Source organism: Biomphalaria glabrata, chromosome 15 (assembly GCF_947242115.1).
Source record: "Biomphalaria glabrata chromosome 15, xgBioGlab47.1, whole genome shotgun sequence".
NCBI classification, from domain to species: Eukaryota; Metazoa; Mollusca; class Gastropoda; family Planorbidae; genus Biomphalaria; species Biomphalaria glabrata.
Window position 1 is genome coordinate 15,818,706 of NC_074725.1, and position 24,959 is coordinate 15,843,664.

A 24,959-nucleotide genomic window follows, 5' to 3' on the forward strand; every position below is an offset into this window, starting at 1 on the left:
AAACATATTCATATTAGTGTATTTATCAAATTCATGATAGAGGATGAAGCATCTAATGCTGGATGCATAATAAACATGTACAGATCAATATATTGACTACATTTCCGAGAAAAGATACATTGATTTTTTTATTTTTTTTTTGCTAGCATAGAAATCGGAAGCGTTGCTCAGAGTGCACTAAATGGACAAACTGTTAGTTACAGGGGGCAAGACTGGCAAGATCTCTGACAGCTCCTCATCATAAAGTTTGGATTTCTCTGGCAGTGGCCGTCCTTGGCCCAGACTGAACACAGTACCTCTGTATCTTGGCAACCTGCAATCAACCATTATTATTTATAGGTTAAAGGTTAAAAGTTGTACACCAAGTCGTCATTTTTTTTCTTAAACTTTAAAGAAGTTTTGGTACCAATAAAATTACAACGTATGTAATCTTAAATATCCGGCAATCGTTCATATCACTTATTACTTCCATACAGTTGGATTTGGCCGAATATGACTTGGTAAACTTTTTTTTTTAATTTAGCATTAGTATTCATCAGTGATAGAAATACAGAACATACATATATGGGCCTATGTTAATACCGATTTCAGAATTAGTCATGTAGTAAATTGCGAAAGGGATGCAACCCAAGAATAACACTTTCAACGTTTTAATCAGTTCAGTCCCTTAGTATGTTGGACCGTTCGATTCGACACATGATCTGTTGACTATCTTTTTCCATTCCTCTCCCCCTCATGCCAGGATTAGAGTCTCTTTCATTGACAGGCCCGTCCATTCTTACCACCCCTTCCTCTGTCTGCCTCTCCCTTTATTACACTGTTCACTGCATACAAATCTTTGCGTGCCCTGAGAATCGCATTATATGGCAGACGTATTAGAGTAAGCCCAGAATTATAATTTACTTACTTCTGTACCACCTATTAAAGTAGCAGAGATAGATCAGCACTCTCTCAACATAGACTCGCAGTGAAAAACCTCAGTGAGTGTCCATTAAGGGTCGAGCTTTTGCCCCATTATGACCCTTGACCAATGGGAAGGAATTTACCCAGAGGCCAGAAATGAGAGATTGCTCTTCCCTGATCCCTCTGTCCAGGGGTTCCCTATCAACTAGATTATGTAATGATGAGGAAAGGGGAGTGGATGTTTCTGAGTTGGTCTGTCATAATGGATGTTAATAATAAGTCAAAGTCTTTACTCAAAGCTCCGCTGGAAATCTAAATTTAGAAAGGCCTAGACCAATCGTTTCAAAAACCAAATAAAGCAAAATTCCATTACTAATTTAGCCAATACCACTTTATGGAGCAGAGACCTGAAGAACCACTGTCACCATCATGAAAAAAAAAAATCCAGGTATTCATAAATACCTGCCTCAAAAAGATTCTTGTGATTTTCTCAAATAAAGACCTGTGGTAAAGACAAAGCAGCATCCCACTGAAGTAGGAATCCTTCAAAGATGCTAAAGATGGATAGGCTACACCCCCACACAAGACATTACAAGGCAAACCCTCAACTGAAACCCCAAAGGAATGACAAAGAGGGGAATCAGATGTTTAGGGCATACAACAGTCTTCATCTGGCCATGTGAAGGGTATAAATATTGTAAAAGTATTAATAAATTGACTATGTAGCCACATAAAGTACTGCACTTTCCTTAATCTATGGACACAAAAACAAAACGTGATATAAATTAAATAAAAAACAAACTTGATATAAATTAAACAATATAGTACAAATAATAATTCTTACTATTGCAGTTGTTGCAGGATTTCTTACAATACTTCAGACTATAGGTAGGGTTACTGTCACATGATCCATACTTGGCCCAGTTTGGACAATCTGCATTCAAATCTTCACACTTCTCACTGAGACCAGCTATAGCAAAAATAAATGAAACTTCTTTTTTATAAGACAAGTAATAGTAATAAAAGTTAGTAATAAAAGGGAAACTTTTCAAGAATAAATTCAACTCCAAGCAGATGATAGTTTTGTCTGCATCAGAGACTGTGAAAAAGTATGTAGATTGAAGCCGGCCATACAAATCAATGTGAAATATTGCAATTTTCTTGATTTGTAAATAGATCTATATCTATATAATTTCTGTCTTAATCAATGACTTTTTGGGTTCTGTCTTTTCTTCTTTGAACAATTTTGACAAGGTCTATATATTTCTAAGCATTCATTATTAGACAAAGGCCTTAAGGTAAGTAACTAGATTTATATTGTCAATCATAAAGATGAAAATGTCATCCTGGTTCAGACTTACTACTTCATTTTTCAGAAGCTAAATAAATATCTTTTTATGAAATTGTTTGAATGGTGCTGCAGTGGGTATTTCAAATGTCTGGAAATGGTCTCAACTTGGTTGTTTTCAGTCTTTGAACTTAATTCGTCTTATTGGTGACATTTCTGGTCGTGTTGTAGTCACTGGCATCCAGCAATATTTTTTTGCCTTTTAGCCTATGTGGTCTACAGCACTCAAGAACGTTTGCCCTACTTAGGGGATCTAGTTTGGAGGTAGCGTCAGAATCAGCACTGGAGCATTGGGGATGTATGGGTCAGTGCTGGGCAAGAGATGTGGCCAATGTGTAATCACATTGGTGGTGTTTTGACATAGACTTGGTACCAAATTGTTGATCATCACCTTTATTACAATGCAATACTCTTTAAATCATTTACTACTTTAACTGAATGTTAAAGTGGTAGATCTAGTAACCTGTCAAGTGACAGATCTGGTAACCTGTCAAGTGGTAGATCTGGTAACTTGTAAAGTGGTATATCTAGTAACCTGTCAAGGGACCCAAGAATTCAACTCTTTATATAATAATGCCTGACAGTCACCACTCCCCACTTTTAAATTGTATAAAATTTCCTAGAGCCTAATAAAGTTTCACTTGGAAAAAGAAAATATAGCAATGTATTGAATACAAACTTTTGGTTGGTCCTGATGTTGTTGTAACAACTCCACCGCTACCTGTGCACCCTGAACAGGACTTGTAACAGTTTTTATGCATCCATCTTGGGTTGATCTTACACTGATCATGTTTAGCCCATCCCTCGCACTCAGTGTTTGACTTGTGCAGGTTGATACATGCCACTGAAACAGAGCACACAGTTAGTGCCATCTATTAGAATATGATTCTGTAAAATTAATATTAATAACAATCAAAAGACTTTTATTGGAAAAACAGTTGTGTGAATAATGTTTCTGAATTCAAACAGAATCTGGTAACATTGAATTTGGTGTCTAATGAAGTACCCCTTTATCTCTTATATAATACAGACGTTACTTAAAAAAAGAAGATAATTAAGTCCTACGCGTCATGCATTTAGTCATGCATATTAACCAATGACTTAAATTCTGCCAAGTCACTGGTTTTCCTGGCTAGCTCAGGCAACCCATTCCATGCTCCAATAGCACTAGGGAAGAAGGAGTATTTATACAAATTTGTCCTAGCATATGGGATGAGGAATGTGCCTTTATCTTTGTGTCTTTCAGAGTATTTTATTAAATTTTGTTTTTTTATTTGAAGATTATGGTTCAGTGTTTTATATATGATTGCTACTTTACTTTTGAGCCTTCTGTCCTGAAGGCTTCCTAAATTTAGTGATTTTACTAAAGGTGTTACTCTAGTCAAATGTGAATATTTGTTTGTTATGAATCTCACTGCTCTATTTTGTGTCTGTTCCAGTTTCTTAATGTTTTCTTGAGTTGAGGGGTCCCAAACGGAGGATGCATATTCTATTATTGGCTTAACCAAGGTTAAATAACATTTTAGTTTTATGTTCTTATTTGATTTATAGAAATTTCTTCTAATAAATCCTAATGCTTTGTTTGATTGTTTGTAGTTTCATCAATATGTGGATTCCATGATAGTTTTTCATTTATTATAACCCTTTCAGACATTGCAATCTATAGGGCAGATGATGTAAAGGTCATCTGTTTCTTTGGCCAACAGTTAACAGTGTGTCATATGGCCAGCATAACAACCAACCGCTTTTTTTCCCCAACTAATGTTGGGTGGAATCAGGGGCCTAATCCCCAAATTCAAAATCCCAGTCTTAACTGAGGTTCAAATCCAGGACCCCTCAGTTTGGAGTCCAAGAGCTTTACAACTCAGCCACCATGTTGGTCTGAAATATTCCTGTCCACAAGTTTCATTGTTTTTTATGACAGATACATGATACATAAAAAGTTCTCTAGTTGTCTGCAATAGGAAGCGGAGCATTTTTAATTAATATAAAATTTTATCACCTATTAAAAAGTCATTTAAAAACAATGGCAACCAGTCAGATACTTTCAAATACATGAACTAATAAAAGTATTAGTTCCCTTACAGACCTTGTGGTCATCTGTTTCTGTGGCCAACTATTAATGAGGATGTCAAGTGACCAGTACAACGACCAACCGCCTTTACTTTCCCCAAACTAATGTCAGGTACCCATTAAAGCTGGGTGGACTCAGAGGCACCCAGGATCATGAAATTAAAAATCTCAGTCTTCACCAGGATTTGAACCCCGGACCCCGGTTTGGAAGTCAAGCGCTTTACCACTAAGCAGCCATGCATCCAATAAAATAAATGTATTGGAAATGATAAAAATAAATGTAAGCTGCCAAGAATGATACAAATGGAAACAACTTTCTGTTAGATGACGTGACCAATGTTTGACAATGACATTGAAAACTTTATCTTCTTGCAAAAAAAATGGACTATACCTGCAGGGGTAGATGTTGTTGGTTTCAGTGTTACTGAAGTCTGTTTTGATTTGTCTGTTACACTTGGTCTGGAAGTGAAGAGTGTCTGATTTGTCTTGCCCTCGCAAGGTCCTCGTCCACAGGCCTTGGCACAGTGTCTGCCCATTCCGACATAGTTAAGGATGCACTCTAGGTCTTTAGCCCAAGCTTCACATTGGTCATCATCAAATAGATTCTTGCAGGTTCCTTAAAGATAGAAACACCAATGTAGTAGGCCTATTCAAAGTTATTTATAAGCCTACCTAAAAGTGATCTAAGCACAGTAGCACACACTTAAATTTCAATGGATAGCTTGGGATTTTAGGTGCTAGAGCAAGGAAGACCACATGAAACCATTGTAAACCACAGACCACATGAAACCATTGTAAATCACAGATCTAAAATCAGCTCTGCTTCTTCTGAACTGTACAGTTTTTATCTTAATGACAAACTGAACATTTTCCTCTAACATATACAATATCTATCATTTTATCTGCATATGAAGCTCTCAGAAACTCAACCCTAACTATGACTTTAGTCACAAATCTTAAGGAATATTTGTATTTCAGTTTTTCACCAAATGTTACTTTTCTAAATATATTAGTTTTATTTTTTTTTAAATGCTTCTGTGGTAAATGTTCAAAAAAGACCTACGTATAGTATAATGGCTATGATATCAGGTTAGAAAGGGATCACAGTGTAGTCAAAAAAAGTCACCTGACCAAACAGGGTTTTGAGCTCAGCTGCTTAACAGTGTAACAGTACTCACCATCCTCACACTTGCCACACGCCTTCCTGCAGTCTTTGATCATGGCTCTTGGATTCCTTAAGCACTCCCCCAGTGAGGCCCACATGGGACAGTCACTGTATAGGTCCTCACAGGTCACTGGCACAAGATTTTAAAAATCAAGCAGTGCATTTCTATACATATATGTAATGTCTTTTCTATATCCTTATTCCTAATGTTTCAATTCAGTATATTATATAGTTTTCTAAACATATTTTCCGAGTTTGTCAAGAACATTCATCTCTAATTATAAAACAGTTTTTTTTTTTAAATACTTATTCTCTTACAAAACAACAGTCGATGACTCAAAAATTTAAATGTTAAATTTTAAAAAAAAAAATGTGTGATAGATTTAATATTTTTTAAGGGAGAAAACTTATTTACGTTTGTTATTGATTAAGCGTTCTTTGTGTTATCTCCCTGTGATTATAATTATTACAATCCAAGAGAAATAACTTTTCATTAGAGTTTGTTATTGGATTATGCTAGTGCATTGTGGTTACTTTAAGCCTAACAAATTGATGCACAAGGGCCACATTGCAGGTATTACTTATAGGCTAAACAGGCTATAGCTTAGGGCCCACACTTTCTAGTCTTATAAGACAACTGTAGATCTATACATTGCTTGTAAAACACGTGTCCTAACAGAACGCAACAAACAATTTTTCACATAATAAGAATATTTGGATGAATAGGAATGGCGGAGCCACCTATAAAATATGTTGACAGTGTGACACTAAAAATGTGGTAGCATGTAGATCTATATAACTAGTTTTACTACACTAATGTACTGTCCGACCAATTTGAAATACTTAATCCAAGAACTGAGATAAAGATTTGCAGAAGAGATAAAATGATATTGTGTAATTTGGAGAATGCCAGAGGGTGTGTGGCTCACAAGTCGAACAAATAAAATTTAAGTAGCGTTTTAAAACTGTGATTGGTTCTTTCACTTTTTATTACTTATCTTATCTTATATAATATAGACGTTACTTCAAAAAAGAAGATGATTACGCCCTACGCGTCATGCATTTAGTCATGCATATTAACCAATGACCTAAATTCACTTGTCACTTGTTTTCCTGGCTACTTCACTTTTATGTTCTTTTCAGAAATGTTCTCTTTATCACAGAAATAATATCGGCCTACAAGTGATTTTGGCAAGGGCAGACTACGTTTTTTTTTTTCTTAAATACGCTATGCTTTCCTAAATTATTCCATTCTCATCGAATTATATTTTTTTTTCTTTATGCACTTTATTTTTTTTTCTTTTTGCCATGATCGGAATAAGCATTGCAGCCTACTTCTCTACTCCAAGCTTAAGTAAGAAGGCCTATTTAGCCTCTCGTTTTTGTTCTTAAAAAAATCCCTCCTTTCTCTAAACTGACCAAAAACCAAAAGGATGCCCCTGTGATTCTGATTGTACATCGAGAGTTTGCTAATTAGTCTGTCGTGGGTCAAAAGTCTGGCACCCCCGCTGTGTTCTCGTTTTTACCATCTGGATAGAGTTACGGTGTCATTCAAGTGGATTACCTCCCCTCACACTTGACTACCCAGCACATAAACACTTGGACCTACACGAGAACAGAAAGACAAGGTTCTTCGAGGCATTAGCTTCATTTCAAGGTCCATCTCTAGCCACTTGACCCACAATGGCGCCGTAACTATACATACAGACATACCAACTTGAGTGATTTTCACCGTTCAATTCGTTAAATGACAAACACACAATTTTTTGCTTTAGACTCAACCTAAAGAAACTCGATTCTAAAATAGAAAAGTGAAGAGGTGTGTAAGAGAGATGTAAGCGTGTAATTGGGACCATTATAAGTGGAGCTAAAAGAGTTGGTCTATGAAGATTGTGCTTGCGACTCCAGTTGTCTAAGCTAATCGAATGCTGGTACCAACGCCGTCCGCAACCTTTCATGAAAACAATACTTATTGGGAGAAAAAGATATTGTTATTATTTAAGCATTATGTCCCCCCCCCCTGTTTTTTTTTTACCTACTGAATCAATATGCGAGAAGGGTGCTCAATTGGTAAAGCTTCTTGGTTGCAAAACCGTGCTCATTTTTTTATATTAGGGCAATATTAGGAAATATAGGATGTTATTGGTTGAAGAAAATAGAGACTTTGGAGTGGGGAATACAGAAATATAGGATGTCCTTCTGTACCTGACAAAAGTTGGGGGAGGTTAGGCGGTAGTTGTTGGGCTGGCCAGACAATATCCTCGTTACTCTGAATAGAAATATCTTGACGTCATTTGCCCTATCAATAACTCAATTTCAAAGGGAAACAATGCTTGCTTCAGTTAATAAATGTATCTACACAGTTTTGGTTCCTTGGGTTGAGGCATTACGTTCCTACGTTATATGTCCTATAGGTTTGAAGTTGGGGGATAAGGCAATACAGCAGTGCAGACAAGGATGAGCGGAGTAGAAGGTAAAGTTTTACGAGAAGAAAATGTGAGGTAACTTTTCCTAGCTCTCTGCTGAATCAATGAACTCACGTATTTCTTCTTCCACGCCTTTGTTGGTGCCCACCAGGTCCTCCTCTTTCATCAGGCACATGGCACAGGACTTTCTGCAGTTGTTGAACATCCACTTGGCGTTCACGGTGCACTCTCCAAACCTGGCCAGGTCCTCGCACTTATAGGGATCCTGGTTCTGGTTTTGACAGCTCACTGATGAAAAGAGAAAGAGATGGATGTTTGAATTCGTCAGTTTCAATCCCTAGTTTGATAAACAAAGTGCTTTGACCTCCCCCCCACCCAATCCTCTTTTGATCACACCTACATAGTTTGTTTGTTGTTTTTTTTTTTTTGGGGGGGGGGTGAAATGTTACTATTTAATGCATAAAAGGGGAAGCTAGAGCGATGGTGGCCTCAACAATGTCATTTCTGATTTAAGATCTGGTGATGGAAGAGGTTATGACTCTTTCAAAGTCGGCGATGGAAGAGATTCCTACTTAGTCAAAGTATTTCTAAAGAGAGGTGTATGGACTTTGGTTAGAAGTAAATTAAAGGCTTCACGGGAATTGTTGTCGGCCCTTTAGAATGAACACCATAGTTGTTTACACGGAGCTCAGTGTAATGTTGTTTTTGTTCAATTGTAATTCAAACTTGAGAATTATAGAGCAATGCTTAACAGCTTGTCTTAGCAGGCTACATTTGAATAAGAAACATTCAATTTCAACATTGGACAATATTTGTTTCTTTTTTTCGCAAGTTATCTATAATTTCGTTCGACATTTTAATCTCAAAGGGACACAATCTGAAAGATGAGGGTTGCTGCCTTTGAACTGGCGCGCTGTCCCTGGCCTGACAAATTCACAGGGAAGCAACAACGAGAGAGGTGGGCGCGAAAGGTGGAAAAGCTTGTTGAAAAATCACACTTGGCTGCAATCCATCCGGGGGAAACTGAAATTTAGTTTTTATCGAAAACCGAAACTGGGCACTCTTTCATAGAGGCTTTAATTTTGAAGATAATTTGAATTGCGTAACGTAAACTATATTCTTAGTGTATGAGTACTTTGGTAAACTATATTCTTAGTGTATGAGTACTTTGGTAAACTATATTCTTAGTGTATGAGTACTTTGGTAAACTATATTCTTAGTGTATGAGTACTTTGGTAAACTATATTCTTAGTGTATGAGTACTTTGGTAAACTATATTCTTAGTGTATGAGTACTTTGGTAAACTATATTCTTAGTGTATGAGTACTTTGGTAAACTATATTCTTAGTGTAGGAGTACTGTATGTGTATGTAGACGTTATCACAAAAATGCCAGCTATAACAATGTTTGACTGTAGTTCATTACACCAGCTATAACAATGTTCGACTGTAGCTCATTACACCAGCTATAACAATGTTTGACTGTAGTTCATTACACCAGCTATAACAATGTTTGACTGTAGTTCATTACACCAGCTATAACAATGTTTGACTGTAGTTCATTACACCAGCTATAACAATGTTTGACTGTAGTTCATTATACAAAAGAAAAGATGACAAAAAAAAAAGGCACTCATGAGAATAAAACGTCTCCTTATAAAGTGTCAATATAAAGTCGTCCAGTGGAGTCATGAGAGGGGAGGTAGAGGTGGGCGGGCGATACATTACGACATGTGTGTTACTGAAGTGATACTCCAATGTACGGGCCGGTAGTAGATGCTAGAATTCGCTGTCCAAAGTAATGTATGGGGGAGCGCTTACTTGTGGGCTTTTATTATTTTTTGTTATAAGGCAATATATATATATATATATAGCCTGGGAAGAAACCAACGGGTCTAGCCGGCGGATAATGCTAAGATAGGTGTCAAAACTTTTCTTGACCCGGGGACCTCTTTATACACTCATACAGTCAAAAACTTCCAGACAGACCCCTAGGTGAAAAATCTACATAAATACATAAAAGTAACAATGTACTAAAAAACAACATTTTGATGGAGTGTTGATTGAGTTTATAACTTGTGTTTAAAATATTTTTTTTAGAATGACTTGGATGAGGGCGATGAGATTATAAAGCCCATAGAAAAGAAGCCTAGGCGCCAAAATCCGTTAATAATTTTGTTTTTAAGTAGCTATTCAAAATTTAGACATGTAGCCAGTAGATCTAAATTAAAAAAAGCATTGTAAAACGATTTCTAACCCAAAGTTTTGTAATAAAAGAAAAAGGAATCTGAGATATATATCTTTTACATACTCAAGTGGAACTATGACTTCTGCTTCTTCGTTAGATTTATTTTACCGCCAAAAAAAAAAATTCCAAGCGTCCATCTCATGATAGACATGTTATTTTGAACAAGCAAATTAGGTCAGTGGGGCCCCACTTCCCAAACTACTTCGACCACTTTCTCTTCAATACATCCACCCCCTTTTCCCCACCCATACAACGCCATTCAGTACTTTTAGAATGAATTCAACTCTTACCGCCGGAAGTGGTTACGCAACCACCTTACCTTCAGGCCGTGCTGATGAGTTTCCACACAAGCCACATGTGGCAGGGCAGTTTCTCTTCATCCATGCTGCGTTGGTCAGGCAATCGCCCCTCTCTTTCCACGTGGCGCACTTGGTGGAGAACAAATCTTTGCAGGAGTCTTAGCCACGTGCACGAGAAGTGGAGAACAGCGGTGAGAAGAGACGAGAGAGAGAGAGACATTAGTACAATTGAAAACCATCCAAATGTCTAATATAAAACCATACAAATCTAGATCTAAAATCAAACTGTATAAGTTCATACTTGTTAAAAGCTAGATCTAAGATTAAACCACACAAGTCTAGATCTGATAATACTATACAAATCTAGGATCAATATACAATAAAAAGCTAGATCGAAGATAAACCATACAAATCTAGGTTTTAAGGAAAACCATTTTGTAAATTTCTAAATATCAGAGACGACCAAAGACATCTAAAAACATTTAAATATCAAAATCATAAAAAGAATGAAATAATGATTACATGTAAATGTACTTTAAAATTCTATACGTTTTAAAAACTAGTTTGATTTAGACTCTTGTTTCGCTATTACTAGCTAGGTGCCATCAGATTTTATGATTATGAAAAAAAAAATTCTTTATTTACTTGATAATATATTTATAAACATTTTCAGAGCTAACATTAGCTTAGTTAATAATACGCCTATTGTATTTGAAATTCTTTTAAATATATAATTGACACATAAAATACACATGTATTCCAGATAAAATGGTAGGTTTTCAGCCTATTGTTAAAAAAATAGTTAGTGTGGTCAGGAGGTCATATTATAGAAACTGCACACAAATAATAATGTTACAAAAAAATAACACGTTGTTAAAATGAAACTAGTAACAAAAAACTAACAATATAATGTTATATTTCTTTGATTCTACAAGAATAACACGAATGTCTACCAACAGTAATTAGTATCACACTCATCTTAGTGTTTTAATATATCTGATAAGAGATTCTCAGAATCTGATTTAAAAACAAATCAAAACATAATGCAATATTAGTCAAATATTCATGAGCCCAGACAACTAAAATGTTATGGGAGCAAACATTCAAAGTGTATAAAAACAGAAAACTTGTCGACATTTCCAAAAAATCTGGCCAGCCTGCGCATCTCATTCTACATGCTTGCGTTGATGTTTTTCGATCTATATCCTGGTCACTGTCCTGATATGTGGCAGTGAAGGACAGAAAAGCTTTTCGAGATCGCGTGAGTCAGCCATTTTGAAAGTATTTACGATTCGAATCAAAGCCGGAATAGCTGAGCCTCTTTTTTTGGCTTCACATCTTGATACCATATAAGTAGTAGAGGACCCCCTAGAGAGACTATCCCTCCCTCCATTTATAATCAAAACATAGTTCATACCCCCTCTGTACCACGCACACACACACACTTTATGACGTCAAATAGGTCATTGCGGCAACTCCATGCTGTTTTGTTTGTCCTATTGTGCTCCTCTTTGTTCCCTTTGAGATGGGAAGTTTGGATTGTTAGACCATCAACCTCCTGTTCTGAAGAGGACCGTTTTCTTTCACCGCCCCCCCCCCCCCCCGAATGTTTTAAAAGCCTAAGATTATCCTCGGCCAAGCTTTACCATGTCAGAGCTTGCTTCAGCCATCTCGATAGAAAAAAACGTTTTTTTTTCCCGAAGGCCACGAAAGAGAGCATTAGCCGAGGGTACCCGAGTCTCATCGGGTATTGTAACGTTCTTTTTTTATTTACATATATTGTTTTTGTTTGTTTGGGTGTTCCATCAGGTTTGAAAATGACGGGGGATGGGCAGCGGGTAGGGTTCTAAGTCCAGAGCGCATACCACACGACCAGGCAGCATACCAGAGAAATATATTAATCCTTTTTTTTTTTATTTAAAACCTCACTAAACCTCACTCTACAACTTTTCGTTCTCTCAATAACTAATGAATGTTAGATTAAAAAACAACGGAACATTTTGAAGACGACGCGCAAACTTTTCCGGAACATTATAGTTTATTGAACTCTTTACTGAATAGGGCCTAAATGCGGAAATACCCGAAGACGTCATCTGTTCAAGATAAAGATGTTCCAATTCGCTCTATCCAAATTTACATTATTTTTGTATATACTTTGAAAGATTAAAAACAGTCAAATTTGTTTTCCCAGCGTGGCCAACGAGCTAGTAAATCTTTTCCCAACTCAACTATCAAATTTCTAGGAAAATCGTTAGAGCAGTTTTCAAGTTCCGTGTCCACCCAACAGATTCTATGTTTTCCCGATGAATGTGCAACCTGAATAGAGGAATTGTTTTAAAAAAAAACAACTGGAAACAAAAATGTTTGAAAAAAAAAGCAAGAAGCTTTTCACTACAAAGTAAGAAGACTAGAACATGCTGAAAGAATTAGTTCTTGACTACACAGTCACTTCACTACAGGCTGCTAAATGTATTTTGTTAACATTCTTTTTGTGTGCCATTCAATGGTCAAATTGTTTGTTCACCTCTTGGTACCAGCTGTTTAGGTAGAACTTTGGTCAGTAAGGGAAACCAAGCCCACGACCACATTCTAGATCTATGGCGTCTGTCTGTGTAACACCAGAGACGTGAGCAAAATAAGAGAGCAAAAAGAACAAGAAACATACGATTGACATGTATAGCACGCTTTAAGTAACTAGCACTTACCCACGGCCGGTAATCTCGATTAAAATATCACTCAAATTATAGCAATAACATCGAAATCAGGTCCATTGAGGATAGAAAAAGAAAGGAAACAATAATAATGATAAACAGATCTAGTGCTCTCTATTCACTTAAAATGACGAAATCTAAAGTGTTCTAGACCTACTAGAGAAATACATTTTTAAAATCAAAGAAGAAGAACGCGAATTTCTAGTCATTTTTTTTTATGCTGAGCTGTAAATCTTTTGCAGTCTTTGCCAAGGAAAAATAGCGTGATGTGTCGTTTTTTTTTTCCCGATGTTGCTTCAGAGTTGAAAATGATATACATCGGACATCTTAGCCAAAATCTCCCGAAGGACGACGGGTGATGGGCGCAGGCAAGGTTTGAACCGGGGACCATCGAGACAACCGAACGACAGTCAGTCGTCATCCTTGGGTATATACAGACTTGTGCAGGACAGGCCGTGTCACTTTGACAACAGCAAGATTACAGATCACCTTGATTATTCTTCGATATCCACATATTAAATCGCTCAAGTAAACAATCTTTAGAGTTGACTTTAATAATATGTATACCGGTATTGGAGATTTGCATACATGGGGACAAACTATAAATAGATGGTGGGTTTTTTTAGTATCTGGTGTACAAAATCAAGGAAGTTATGATAAACTGTTTTTTAAAGGTGTATCCATAGTGTGTCTGGACATTTAGGCACCTCCCTTAAGTGGGAGTGCGTGGAGGGGGGGGGCTAAGGAGGTGAAGCAATGAGGGGAGAATCATCTGTACCTCCCCTCCCCTGAATCCTGTGATGACTTAATCCGGAGTAATTTTTTCCACACATTCTCATGATTGTAATTTCCCCCCCGTTTTTTCAGATTTTCTTTTGTATCATGATACATCAGTAAGAATCGTTGCTTTTTTTTAGAACGTCATCGATAGCCCAGAGCCTAAGGATAAAATATACGTTAAAACTTTTTAATTATGTTCAAAATTAAGGTCGCTATTAAAGAGTGCCTAATTTTCCGGTGCCTTATTTTCCTCCTTATTAAGAAACCATAATTATCTGGTGCCTAAATATCCGGTGCCTAAATTTCCTAGATTCGTATCCCTATTTTATGTCTATGGGTGTATCATAATTTGTTTGCAACTTTGAGCAGTGCAGAATCAATACTAATCTCTTCCGTCTAAAATTCAATAAGAAGTCTTTCACTCTATGACTTAAAAAAAAAAAGGGCAGCTAATTAGAGGAAATAAAAAGCAGTTCAGGATGAACTGCCACGCATTGAGATGTTGTTAAAGTAGTTTCTTTCTTTGTAATTTAGTTGGCAACAGAGAAGTTCCTTGTCCTTGACATTGGTTAGTTTATCGTGAATATCTCCACTAAGTGTAAAAGTGTAACCATCACATCATGGAAGAATGTCTGTGAATTTTGTTTTTTAATTTAGACGAGGATTTGAACCAGAATATTTGAATAGAAATGGTTAACACATAGATATTTTGTGCTCGGGAATAGAGCAGTTGGGGGAAGGGGGAGGCTACATGTTTGACCCTAGAACTAAGTCAACACCGAGCCCCGGTCCAGCCAGATTTCTTCATGTGTACATGGAGTCATGGTACACGTTACTATCTCAGTAAACAGATAACACTTGTGTGGCTCTGGTGCTGGACTTTTCGAAAAAGTGAACTAACAATGCAAGGATGATAGGGGTGAAACAACACGACAGACACTTGTGTCTTACCAGACACTTGTAGTTTACACGACAGACACTTCTATCTACATAAGCAACACATGCACCTTTTACGCGATACTTGTATCTTTCATGATAAAAAGGTAAATCTTAGATAACAGAAAGTTGTATCTTTCACAACAGACAGCTGTATTTTACAAGACAGACACATGTATCTTAAGTACACGAGAGACACTTGTATCTTATATGACAGACAGTTGTATCTTGCATGAGAAACGCGTGCACCTTCTACACGACAGGCATAACGACCTGCCGCATTTTTCTTGCCCAAAGTAGGCCTAAGTCAGGTGCCCTTAGAGTTGTGAGGCGCACTAAGAATCCCGAAGTTCCAAGGCCCAGTCTTCACCGGGAACCGAACTTGAGACTCACTCGACCAACAAGTTTCACCATGCTGGTCGCCCCCTTTTTTTTATTTCTTAGCGTGCCTCCACCTCAAAGCCTTCTCTCTCTCTCTCTCTCTCTCGCTTTCGCACACACATGCATCGAATTCTTACAAATTACGAGAATTTGTTTTTTCTTAAAAGTGAATGGTCAGTTAAGTCAGTAGCCAACTTGACGTGGGAAAACACACGCAGCCACCCGCGTCATCGAAAGCCATGACCCGTTACTGACCTTTCGCTCCTCTGGTGTTTGGTCCCTGTGGATCACATTGGCCACAGGCCTTCCGGCAATATCTGGTCATGAAGGCCCCGTTTCGTTCGCACTCCCCCTGGTTGGCCCAGACGTAACACTTCCAACTGTTGTAGTCATTAGCGCACTGCTGGGCTGAAACGAGAAGTTAATGTAGATGTTTGAATGCGAAACACTTTTTAAACGTTTTTGTTGTGTTTGTGTTTTGTGTAGGTGGTATTGGATCACACTGCGTAGAACCAATTAATGTCACGCAGGTGGTACATGTCAGAGTTGGGTTTGAATCTAATACAAACTAAAACAGAATTATGGTTAACCATTACTTCCCTTTAAAATCTAAAAAAAAAAATAATAATTATAAATTAGGCTATGATTTTTAATAAATAAATAAATACTACTGTGTGGTCGTTGTTCAATTATCCTTAGTAAAATTAAGTTGATATTCTGACAATATATTTCATATTTGGATTGATAAAAAAAAAGATTTCTACAAGTGTTCTGCTGTAGGCTATTTAATTCCTGATTATTTGTTTATTTGAATAATTGTAGAAAAATAAATCAGTACAAATACTAGTTAAATCAACAAACTGGTTTAAACTAGTTTTTAATGTCAGATCATTATCTGTATTTTGTTAAAACTTCAACTTTGTGATCTAAAAAGATTCTTGTTTTTTACAATTCAATGAATGAGCCAGCTATAAATCTTGAAATAGGTCTGAAAAAAAAAATTAAAATTCTAAATCAAACTTATATTTATCTTTTATATATAGGCACTGTAATGAATATGTTATTTTTATTTGAATCGCTTTGAACTTCAACCAGAGAAAACTGTCAGAAACTCAACACTACTCTAAAACTACACTAAGTTCAAGTGCTGGTGATTGATCTTTAGTTTCTGATCCATTTTTTGTGTCTTACTCAGTTACAACTTTTTCAATGCGAACTTTATTAGGTCTGCAGTGGAGAACAACACAACACCAAGCTGACCTGCTGTAGAAACATGTCACGTTATCCGCTCACCTTTGTTTGGTTTAGTTGTGTCGCAGTCCGAGCTGCCATCTTTACAGATACATTCACAGTTCTGGTCAAGATGACCTTCGCTTCCACATTTGTCGGGCTGGGGGCAGTGACCTGGCGTAATGGAAAACTTTATTCGTTTAGAAAACAACACAGATCCGTGTCTGTCTGTCTCTATTTGTTATAAACTATTGTTTACCTAGCAAAGGTATGTTGTATAACTATGCAACTATTATAATAACGAGAACGTTTACTATAGTTATATTGGATCTCAGAAAATAAGTACACAGGCGTCACTTGGGTTTTCGTCGCCCGGTGAGACTAGCTAATTGTGCCCCCCCCCTCCACTTATATCATCTACCGAAAGAAACGTTCACAATATTATCTACTCTAAAATAATAACACTCCAAAAAGAGCTAATCAATAACATCCAATAATTGGAACGTAACAGTGAAAGTTTTGTTTTTAAATTCGTCGTTTTTTTAATTGTATTACCCATTAGGTGGGTGTCACCTTAGCTGTCCGCACCCCCATGCGCCATTTGTAGCGACGTTACTAGCTAAAAAAAGTTTTTTGTTTATAAAGTTTCTTTGATATTACAAATGAGCAAGGCATTTCGGGATTGATTAAACCCCCCCCCCCTTTTCCATCCTTTTCCGAATGCATCTTTCTAGTCCTATTGTTTCTGCTCTTACACCGTCATTCTGTTTGTCTCCAATCTAATAGGCCTAAGTGCTACAGATAGTCAACTTAAAACTACATCTAGTAATGAGATAGTTGATCACTTATGTAACACTTTTTCATGGCGCACAACTCCTACAAATCAAACTTTGTTTTGTGGCGCAGTCAATGACTGGATGACTTTGTGTTATACACTTCGTCGTCACGCGATGACCCCGAGTTTGAACCGTGTCGCCTTTCAAAGAGTTTGTGCTAGGAGTTTGTTGGCCTCCTTCAGTAGCAAAACGCCTTATGGTTCATCTATTACAAAAAGTTTTCATGTGACTGAGGAGCCTTATTCTCAAGAGACACTCCCGTCCACATAGAACGCAGGCTAAGGTGGAAATCGCTTTGTTGGTCGAGGAGCCAGACATTTTCCATTTGGCACGTTTCTTTGTTTTCTTCCAGAGTTGAAGCCAGTTGTTGTTTTCTTCCAGAGCTGAAGCCAGTTGTTGTTTTCTTCCAGAGCTGAAGCCAGTTGTTGTTTTCTTCCAGAGCTGAAGCCAGTTGTTGTTTTCTTCCAGAGCTGAAGCCAGTTGTTGTTTTCTTCCAGAGCTGAAGACAGTTGTTGTTTTCTTCCAGAGCTAAAGTCAGTTGTTGTTTTCTTCCAGAGCTGAAGACAGTTGTTGTTTTCTTCCAGAGCTGAAGACAGTTGTTGTTTTTTTCGCTATCAATATTTTTTTTTTGTCACCATCTCTCTCCACATCGTGCGGTCTAGGGCTATGTCTTCCCAGTAGTCAACATCGATGTCCACTGTTTTACGGTCCCGTTTGATTACATCCACATATCGGAGGTGGAGACGACCAGTTTTTCTGTCACCAGTTTTCCACAAAGGATGACTTTCGGGATTCGATTGTCCTCCGTCCGGTGGACATGACAAAACCAGCGCTGTCTGAGGATTGTAAAGATGCTGGGAAGACCTGTTCGAGCTACGATATATATCTGATGGAACGTCAAACGTTTGTATTCTTAAAAAAGTATAAACCAGTTTAATAGGTTACCTAAGCGCTAAGAGTCAGATTTAAAGAAAATTGGATTCCCTATGGGAAATGTGGGCAGGCTAAATCAGAACTGAGGAAGATTGAAAGGTCAATTTGAAGGTTTAACGTGCCAAAATGAACCGTAGTGGCTGAGTAGTAAACCGCTTAGCTTTTGAACCGAGGGGTCTCGCCTTCGAATTCTCTGAAGTCTGGGATTTTTAATTTAGGAATTTTAGAAGTCCATCCAATTCTACTGGGTCGTTACTCGTCAAAATAGTGCGGACAAAATAGATCGGACTTATTTATAATATGTATAAGTACCGGATGTTAGTACGTTAAGTTTCAGGGCAGGATTTGTTGTTATTCCTACATGTCTTCACAGCACATGTACTCGTTGATCACTGTGCCGTACTACTGCCATCGAAAGAGGAAGCTGAGAATGTTCGACTCTTCAGAAAGCTTGCAGCTACATATCGTGAGGAGAAAAAAAATGTGCGGATGTTTGTGAAGAGGATGTTAGCCCGTTCATTCGTTACACGTGCCGATGTAGATACTGCCTTCGAAGAATTAAACGAAGCTCGGCCACACGTTGTAGGGAATTTGTATGACTATTATATTGGTCGCCAGAGACGAAACCGCAGAGTGACTCCAAGAGTTCCGATAGCATTATGACATTTTAGAGATCGATTATGCATTATACCACGAACAATTAAGTGGAGGAATGGCACCATGCATTTCAGCTGTCTATTGACCATCATCACCTCAATGTATACAAGTTGATCTCTCACTTCCTCCGAGAACAGGAGAACACAGAGAACAGGAGAACACAGAGAACAAGATTCTGAGGTACAATGCTGGAGAAGGGTGTAAATCTGCAAGCAAGACAATGTACCTCTTACTTAACAGACGTCTTGCAGCTCTATTGCCAAGTATGGAAACAAGCCGCTGATTGGGGTTTCTATGTAAATATAACAAGTATGGAATTTTGCTTAAGTCTATATGCCTTTAATTTTTTCCTCTTCCTCTTTTTTGGGAGGGGGGAATATAAATAAATATAAATAAATGTGTTATATATTGAACTTATTCATTTTTGCATATTCTAATATGCTTGCATATTCATATTTTACTACATCTGAAGTGTTTACTCAAAATGGCGGGAAAATAATGATAAAATTAAAGTTAAAAATTCTACACTATTTTGTTGGCGCTATTTTATCCTTTCACCCTAATGGTTACCTGACATTTATTGGAGAACAATAAAGACGGTTAATTGGTTGTTGTTCTGGCCCCATGACACCCTCGTAAACCATGGGCCATAAAAACAGATGACTTTAACATAGTCTGCCCTGTAGATCGAACGGTCTGAAAGGGGAACTTAACTTTTTTCTCTTCACTTAGCCGATTGATGGTCACCCGTCTATTTTTCAGAAAATTACATAGACTTATTATGTCACCGACACTCACAGATCTCAGGATATGAACGCTTGACTTGTATTTCGGTACATTTTTAACACTGTATTAACACTAAACCAATGAGTACAAGCATATCGGTACAAGTAGGTCTACTTACTGGAGCAGTTGTACATGAGGTTGACTATAAGAACATCTGTGTAGGAGAGTTCCTTCAAGTGTGTCTCCCCAATGTCATCCTCTCCCTCTGGTTTGGTCACGGCAATAGTTCGTTTCTTGCCATCCACAGAGAACGCCTTGAACGAACATTTCAAACAAATTAGCTCCCTTTAAAGCTTAAATGAATATCTCTTTTAAAAAAGTTATTTTCAATTCTTTTGATTCTTTCGTCTTACAAAAGGAGGAACAATTATTTTAAAATGTGTTTGTCTCGGGGGTGGGGGGGGGGTAATTGAGTGTGTGTGTTTCCAAAGTGATGATGAACAAAAAGACCATTACTTTTAAGTCTTAGAGAATGATAAATCACGACAGGATCTGTCATAATGTATGTTATGAACAGCAGATCATATAGAGACACGAAAAGAGACAAAATAGTAAAGGCGCGTTTTTAGCGGTCCCAGAAAGGGGAAAAGACGCTATTAGTTTTGTGCGAAATGTCTGTCCGTCCGTCCCGTTTAGATCTCGTAAACTAGAAGAGTTAATGAAAATCCGACTTCACAATATTTTAGACCATTCAAAGTTCTGATGCAACGGCTACTTTTTTTTTCCTGAAAGTGAAAATTCTAATTTTTAAAATAAATTATGCAAGCAGTTTTTTTTATAAGAAAAAGCTAATTAGTATGCATTATATGTTAGACCTAATTTAAGAGGAATAATAATCTTATAACATTTTCGTAAACAATTTTTCGTAATAGCGTGATACATAGTTTTATTCTTTTTGAGGATTCGAATATGAGATTGATTAAGTAGCTAACACTTGAGGATTAATTCTGTGGATTATTTGTGTTTCTGTGGTTTATTTTGTGATTCTGTGGATTTTTGTGTGTTACTGTTTAGAGTGGACGGCGCGAGGGTTGTGTAGTAAAGTATTGTGTAGTTTGTAGTGTAGTTATCGTCTCTTTTCTGTCTCTGTACTTGTGATAAACCCTTGTAAAAATGTCAGTTAAGACATTTTTTATTGAAAAAAAGGACCTGGATGGTGGACTTGTCCACTCCCCAGGTACCTTGCTTCTAAAGCTGTCAGGCCAAGGGGCTGTTAAGGCCACTATGGCGAGCCTAATAGAGTGCCTGAAACTAACACCGGACGAAGTGAGTTCTCTCTATCGCTTCGAGAACCCCTTTGTCTGGTTCCTGGTCCCAACATCCGCCCGAGTGAGAACCCGTATACTAGGGAAATCATTCGGGAATGATAAGGACTTCAAGGTAGATGTCTGTACCTTAGAAGACGAAAAAATCAGGGTTACCCTTAACTGGGTAGCACCAACCATAAACAAATCAAAGATAGGAGAAATCTTTGGAGCCTTTGCAGAAGAAGGCTCCAAGATAGAGCCAATCAAGCTAGGCAACTCAGATAAGTGGGCGGCTTGGATCAAACTCCGCAAACAGACTGAACCCCCCCATTATATTCAGTTACGATATGAGGACGATCCGAGGACCTACAAGGTCCTCGTGACCATCCCGGGACGTAGACAACAGTGCTGGCATTGCGGACAGGACCAGCACTGGTCAAACCAGTGTCCAAATAGGGCGAACCCCAGACGGGACCAAAACTCCACAGAAGGTGCAAAGGAGGTAGGAGGGAAAATCTCCTATGCCATGGCCCTTAAAGGGGAGGGAGAGAAAAAGCAATCCGAGATTGATCAACAGCAAAAAAAAGATGGCTTCACAATGGTTGAAAGCAGCAAAGGAGGGGGAAAAAAACAAATAGAAGCTATGGGAGCTACTCCAAGTGGTCTCCCCCCACCTAACAGCCCTGAAAACAAATCCAAGCAAAGTAAAAAAATTAAAACATCCGGAGGGGCAAGTTCAGCACCCACCACCCCAACCAAAATAACAAGAAAGAGGGCCCTCTCTCTCTCTTCCTCATCAGAGGATCTAAACGAGGATCCCCGGGTAGAAGAGGAGAAAAGAGAGGAAGAACAGTTCAAGCTCGAGCTGAACTTTCCAGACTCCCCGTCAGTGCTAGTCATAGATGAGGGCGAGGACCCTAACACACATTCAAACACATAAACAACATAGCAACTCTTAAAGATAAAACGCATACACATACAATAGAATAACAAACACGCAAACCAATCTCACACACTCATGGCAGACATCAAAATTTTGACACTCAATATCAGAGGGCTTAACAATAAACACACATACATAGCACACCTCACAAGGAAATACAAGCCAGACTTTATCTTTCTGCAAGAGACCAACACACAGTTAGAGTACAAGGCCAAAAAAGCAGTCTCTCTTATGGGCCTCCGGGAGGGTTATTTTAGTTTAGGTAGAAAGCCACGAGGGACAGCCATTTTACAAACATCCAATAGGTTTTCAATCACACACTCATATCAAGACAATAGCGGAAGGATAGTAATAATTAGGACAAGCTCACAAAAACACACATACACGTTAGTCAACATTTATGCACCCGCTCAAAAAAAAGAGAAACACGAGTTTTTTGGAATGCTAAGTGACATTCTACACACTCAGTACGCAGGAGAAAATTTGATAGTAGGGGGTGATTTAAATTACATTGATTCCCAATTAGACAAGCAAAACACAAACACAGAGGGTCCTGCTCCTCGTGTAACAATTAAAACGCATGACTATTTGGGGGGAGTCATCAAGGCTTTCCGGTTAGTAGATGCCTATAGAGAAGTAGAGGTCACGGGCCGGGTCACCACGTTCAGGGACAAGGCACACCAAATAGAAACACGGATAGATAGAGTGTATGTGCCAAGGGCGTGCGAAACAAAAAGTGTAACACATCTCATAGAGACGTTACAATATACAGACCACAAAGGAGTCTTAGTGGAACTGCTGAACCCAAAACTAAAAAAGAAAAAACAAAAAACACCGATCTGAAAATTTAACAACGACCTCCTAAAAGACCCGCTCTATTTAAAAACAATCGCAAACCTCCTCAAAAATATAATACATGACTCAAACACACCCCATTTCAAAGTGACACAAATATGGACGCTAATTAAAAGCTCCATTAAGCAGCAAAGCCAAATACTATCCACACTAGTTAACTCAAAAAGGAAAAAAGAAGAGGAAAGACTTAAAAGTTTACTAACAAACGAAGAAGACGAAGCAGCCAAAACACATATACTAACACAACTAGAAGAACTATTTAACTATCAATACAAAGGAGCGGAATTGAGGTGCAAAAGTAAAAAAATAACCGAAGGGCCTAACAAACTTTTTTTATCAGCAGAACAAAACATTCAAATTGACAGAACTATTGACAACATTGTTGATAGTAAAGGAGAAATTATACACGACCTGGACAAAATAACAGACACATTTACGAAACACTTTACTAATTTGTATGACAAGGAACAGACGGACGACAACGCACAAAAATTATTTTTACAGAACTGCAAAGAAATACCAATTACAGAACAGATAGAGACAGACGCTCCCTTTACGCTAGACGAACTGAGGGCTGCTTTAGATACAACACAAAACAACAAATCCCCCGGCCCAGACGGTCTGACGTTTGAATTTTACAAAGCCTTTTTTCCCCAAATAGGACCCCTACTATTAAATCTATACAGCGACATGTTAGTGACAGAACAGTTACCTAGAGATTTCAACTTAGCATACATCACACTTCTACCAAAAAAACAAGAAAACAACACCTCACCTAGCGACTTTCGACCGATCTCACTTCTAAACACCGACTACAAACTCCTGACGAAAATGATTTTTTTAAGACTAAAACCCCTCATACCACACTTAATAGGACAGGACCAATACTGTAGCAACCCAGACAAAAACATCGACGAACTTAACCATTTTTTAAGAGACATTATATATTTCTGTAAAGACAAAGACTTGAAAGCAGCCCTCCTTTCTATTGACCAGGAAAAAGCCTTTGACAGAATAGACCATGATTACCTTTTCAAAATACTAGACAAGACGAAGATAGATGGAAGAATGAAGAAATACATAAAGCTAGTTTACACTGATGCCACAAGCAAACTCATAATAAACCAAACCCTTAGTGGCAGTATCCCTATTAGAAGATCTGTTAGACAAGGGTGTCCCCTTTCTCCCTTTTTATACACCCTTTGTCTAGAACCCCTTTTAGAAACCATAAGGCTAGATAGTGGAATCACGGGGATAAAAATCCCAGGCCCCACGCCCGTAGTTAAAGTTAAAGCATACGCTGATGACACAACCCTTTTTCCCTCCTCAGAAAAAGACATAGCCGCAATCATAGATAAGTTTATTCAATTTGGGAGGGCAAGCGGGTCAAAAATCAACATAAATAAATCTTGTATTATGGGATTGGGCAGGTGGGAAATCCCCTTAAACATCCCCTTTAACCTTAAAATAGAGAAGGCAATTAAAATATGCGGCATCACGTGGACAAGCAACCCAACATATTACCACACACAGCAGTGGGAAAATATTTTAAACAAAACCAAAAACACACTTAAAAGATTTCATTATACAGCAACTACTATATTTGGTAGAGCAATACTAGTAAACAACCTGGTCATCCCGAAGATAGTTTATTTAGCAAACATCACAGAACCTCCACCAACTTTTATACCAAGCATAAACACAATTATTAGGAATTTTATATTTAAAAGCACTATCAGGAACATTAAACACACAACACTTATACAAAACAAAGAGGATGGGGGGATAAACTTACAGGACATCAGAACCAAAATACAAGCACTAAGATTAAAATACATAGGACAAGTAGCCAAGAACCCAAACAATTTTCCATTAACAATATACTACTACGGCTTAAGGTTAAATAAAATAATTCCAATAAAAAATGACACCCCACACCACTTTGGTACAAACACACATCCATTTTACAGATCCATATCAAGAATACTCCCCGGCAATGAACATCTAATACACAGTCAATTAAAAGACACATACACAACACTTAAGAAACAGTTACAAGAAAGATTATTCAATAGGATCAAATGGAGTAGAGAGTTAGGTGTAATAGATTTCAGAGACACTTTTATAAATCTACACAGCAAACACATTACACCCAAAGCCAGAGAAATAACATACAGACTAATCTTCGGGATGACCCCTGTAG

General features: G+C 37.7%; 1 protein-coding gene across 3 annotated transcripts in view; it reads right to left on the minus strand.

The window, feature by feature from the left end:
• Nucleotides 1–24,959, minus strand: part of LOC106055697 (balbiani ring protein 3-like) — a 41,058-nt gene that overhangs the window by 3,650 nt on the left and 12,449 nt on the right. For 2 of the 3 annotated variants that reach the window (XM_013212082.2, XM_013212083.2), the window contains exons 8-18: nt 19,830–19,965; nt 16,563–16,673; nt 15,525–15,677; nt 12,986–13,069; nt 10,482–10,619; nt 8,030–8,203; nt 5,503–5,619; nt 4,716–4,940; nt 2,931–3,095; nt 1,748–1,873; nt 202–313 (exon numbers count right to left, since the gene is read on the minus strand). In XM_013212082.2, the coding sequence (XP_013067536.2) occupies nt 202–313; nt 1,748–1,873; nt 2,931–3,095; nt 4,716–4,940; nt 5,503–5,619; nt 8,030–8,203; nt 10,482–10,619; nt 12,986–13,069; nt 15,525–15,677; nt 16,563–16,673; nt 19,830–19,965 (1,541 nt within the window). The remainder of the gene's footprint in view (nt 1–201; nt 314–1,747; nt 1,874–2,930; nt 3,096–4,715; nt 4,941–5,502; nt 5,620–8,029; nt 8,204–10,481; nt 10,620–12,985; nt 13,070–15,524; nt 15,678–16,562; nt 16,674–19,829; nt 19,966–24,959) is intronic. The other variant, XM_013212084.2, reaches the window with a different exon arrangement.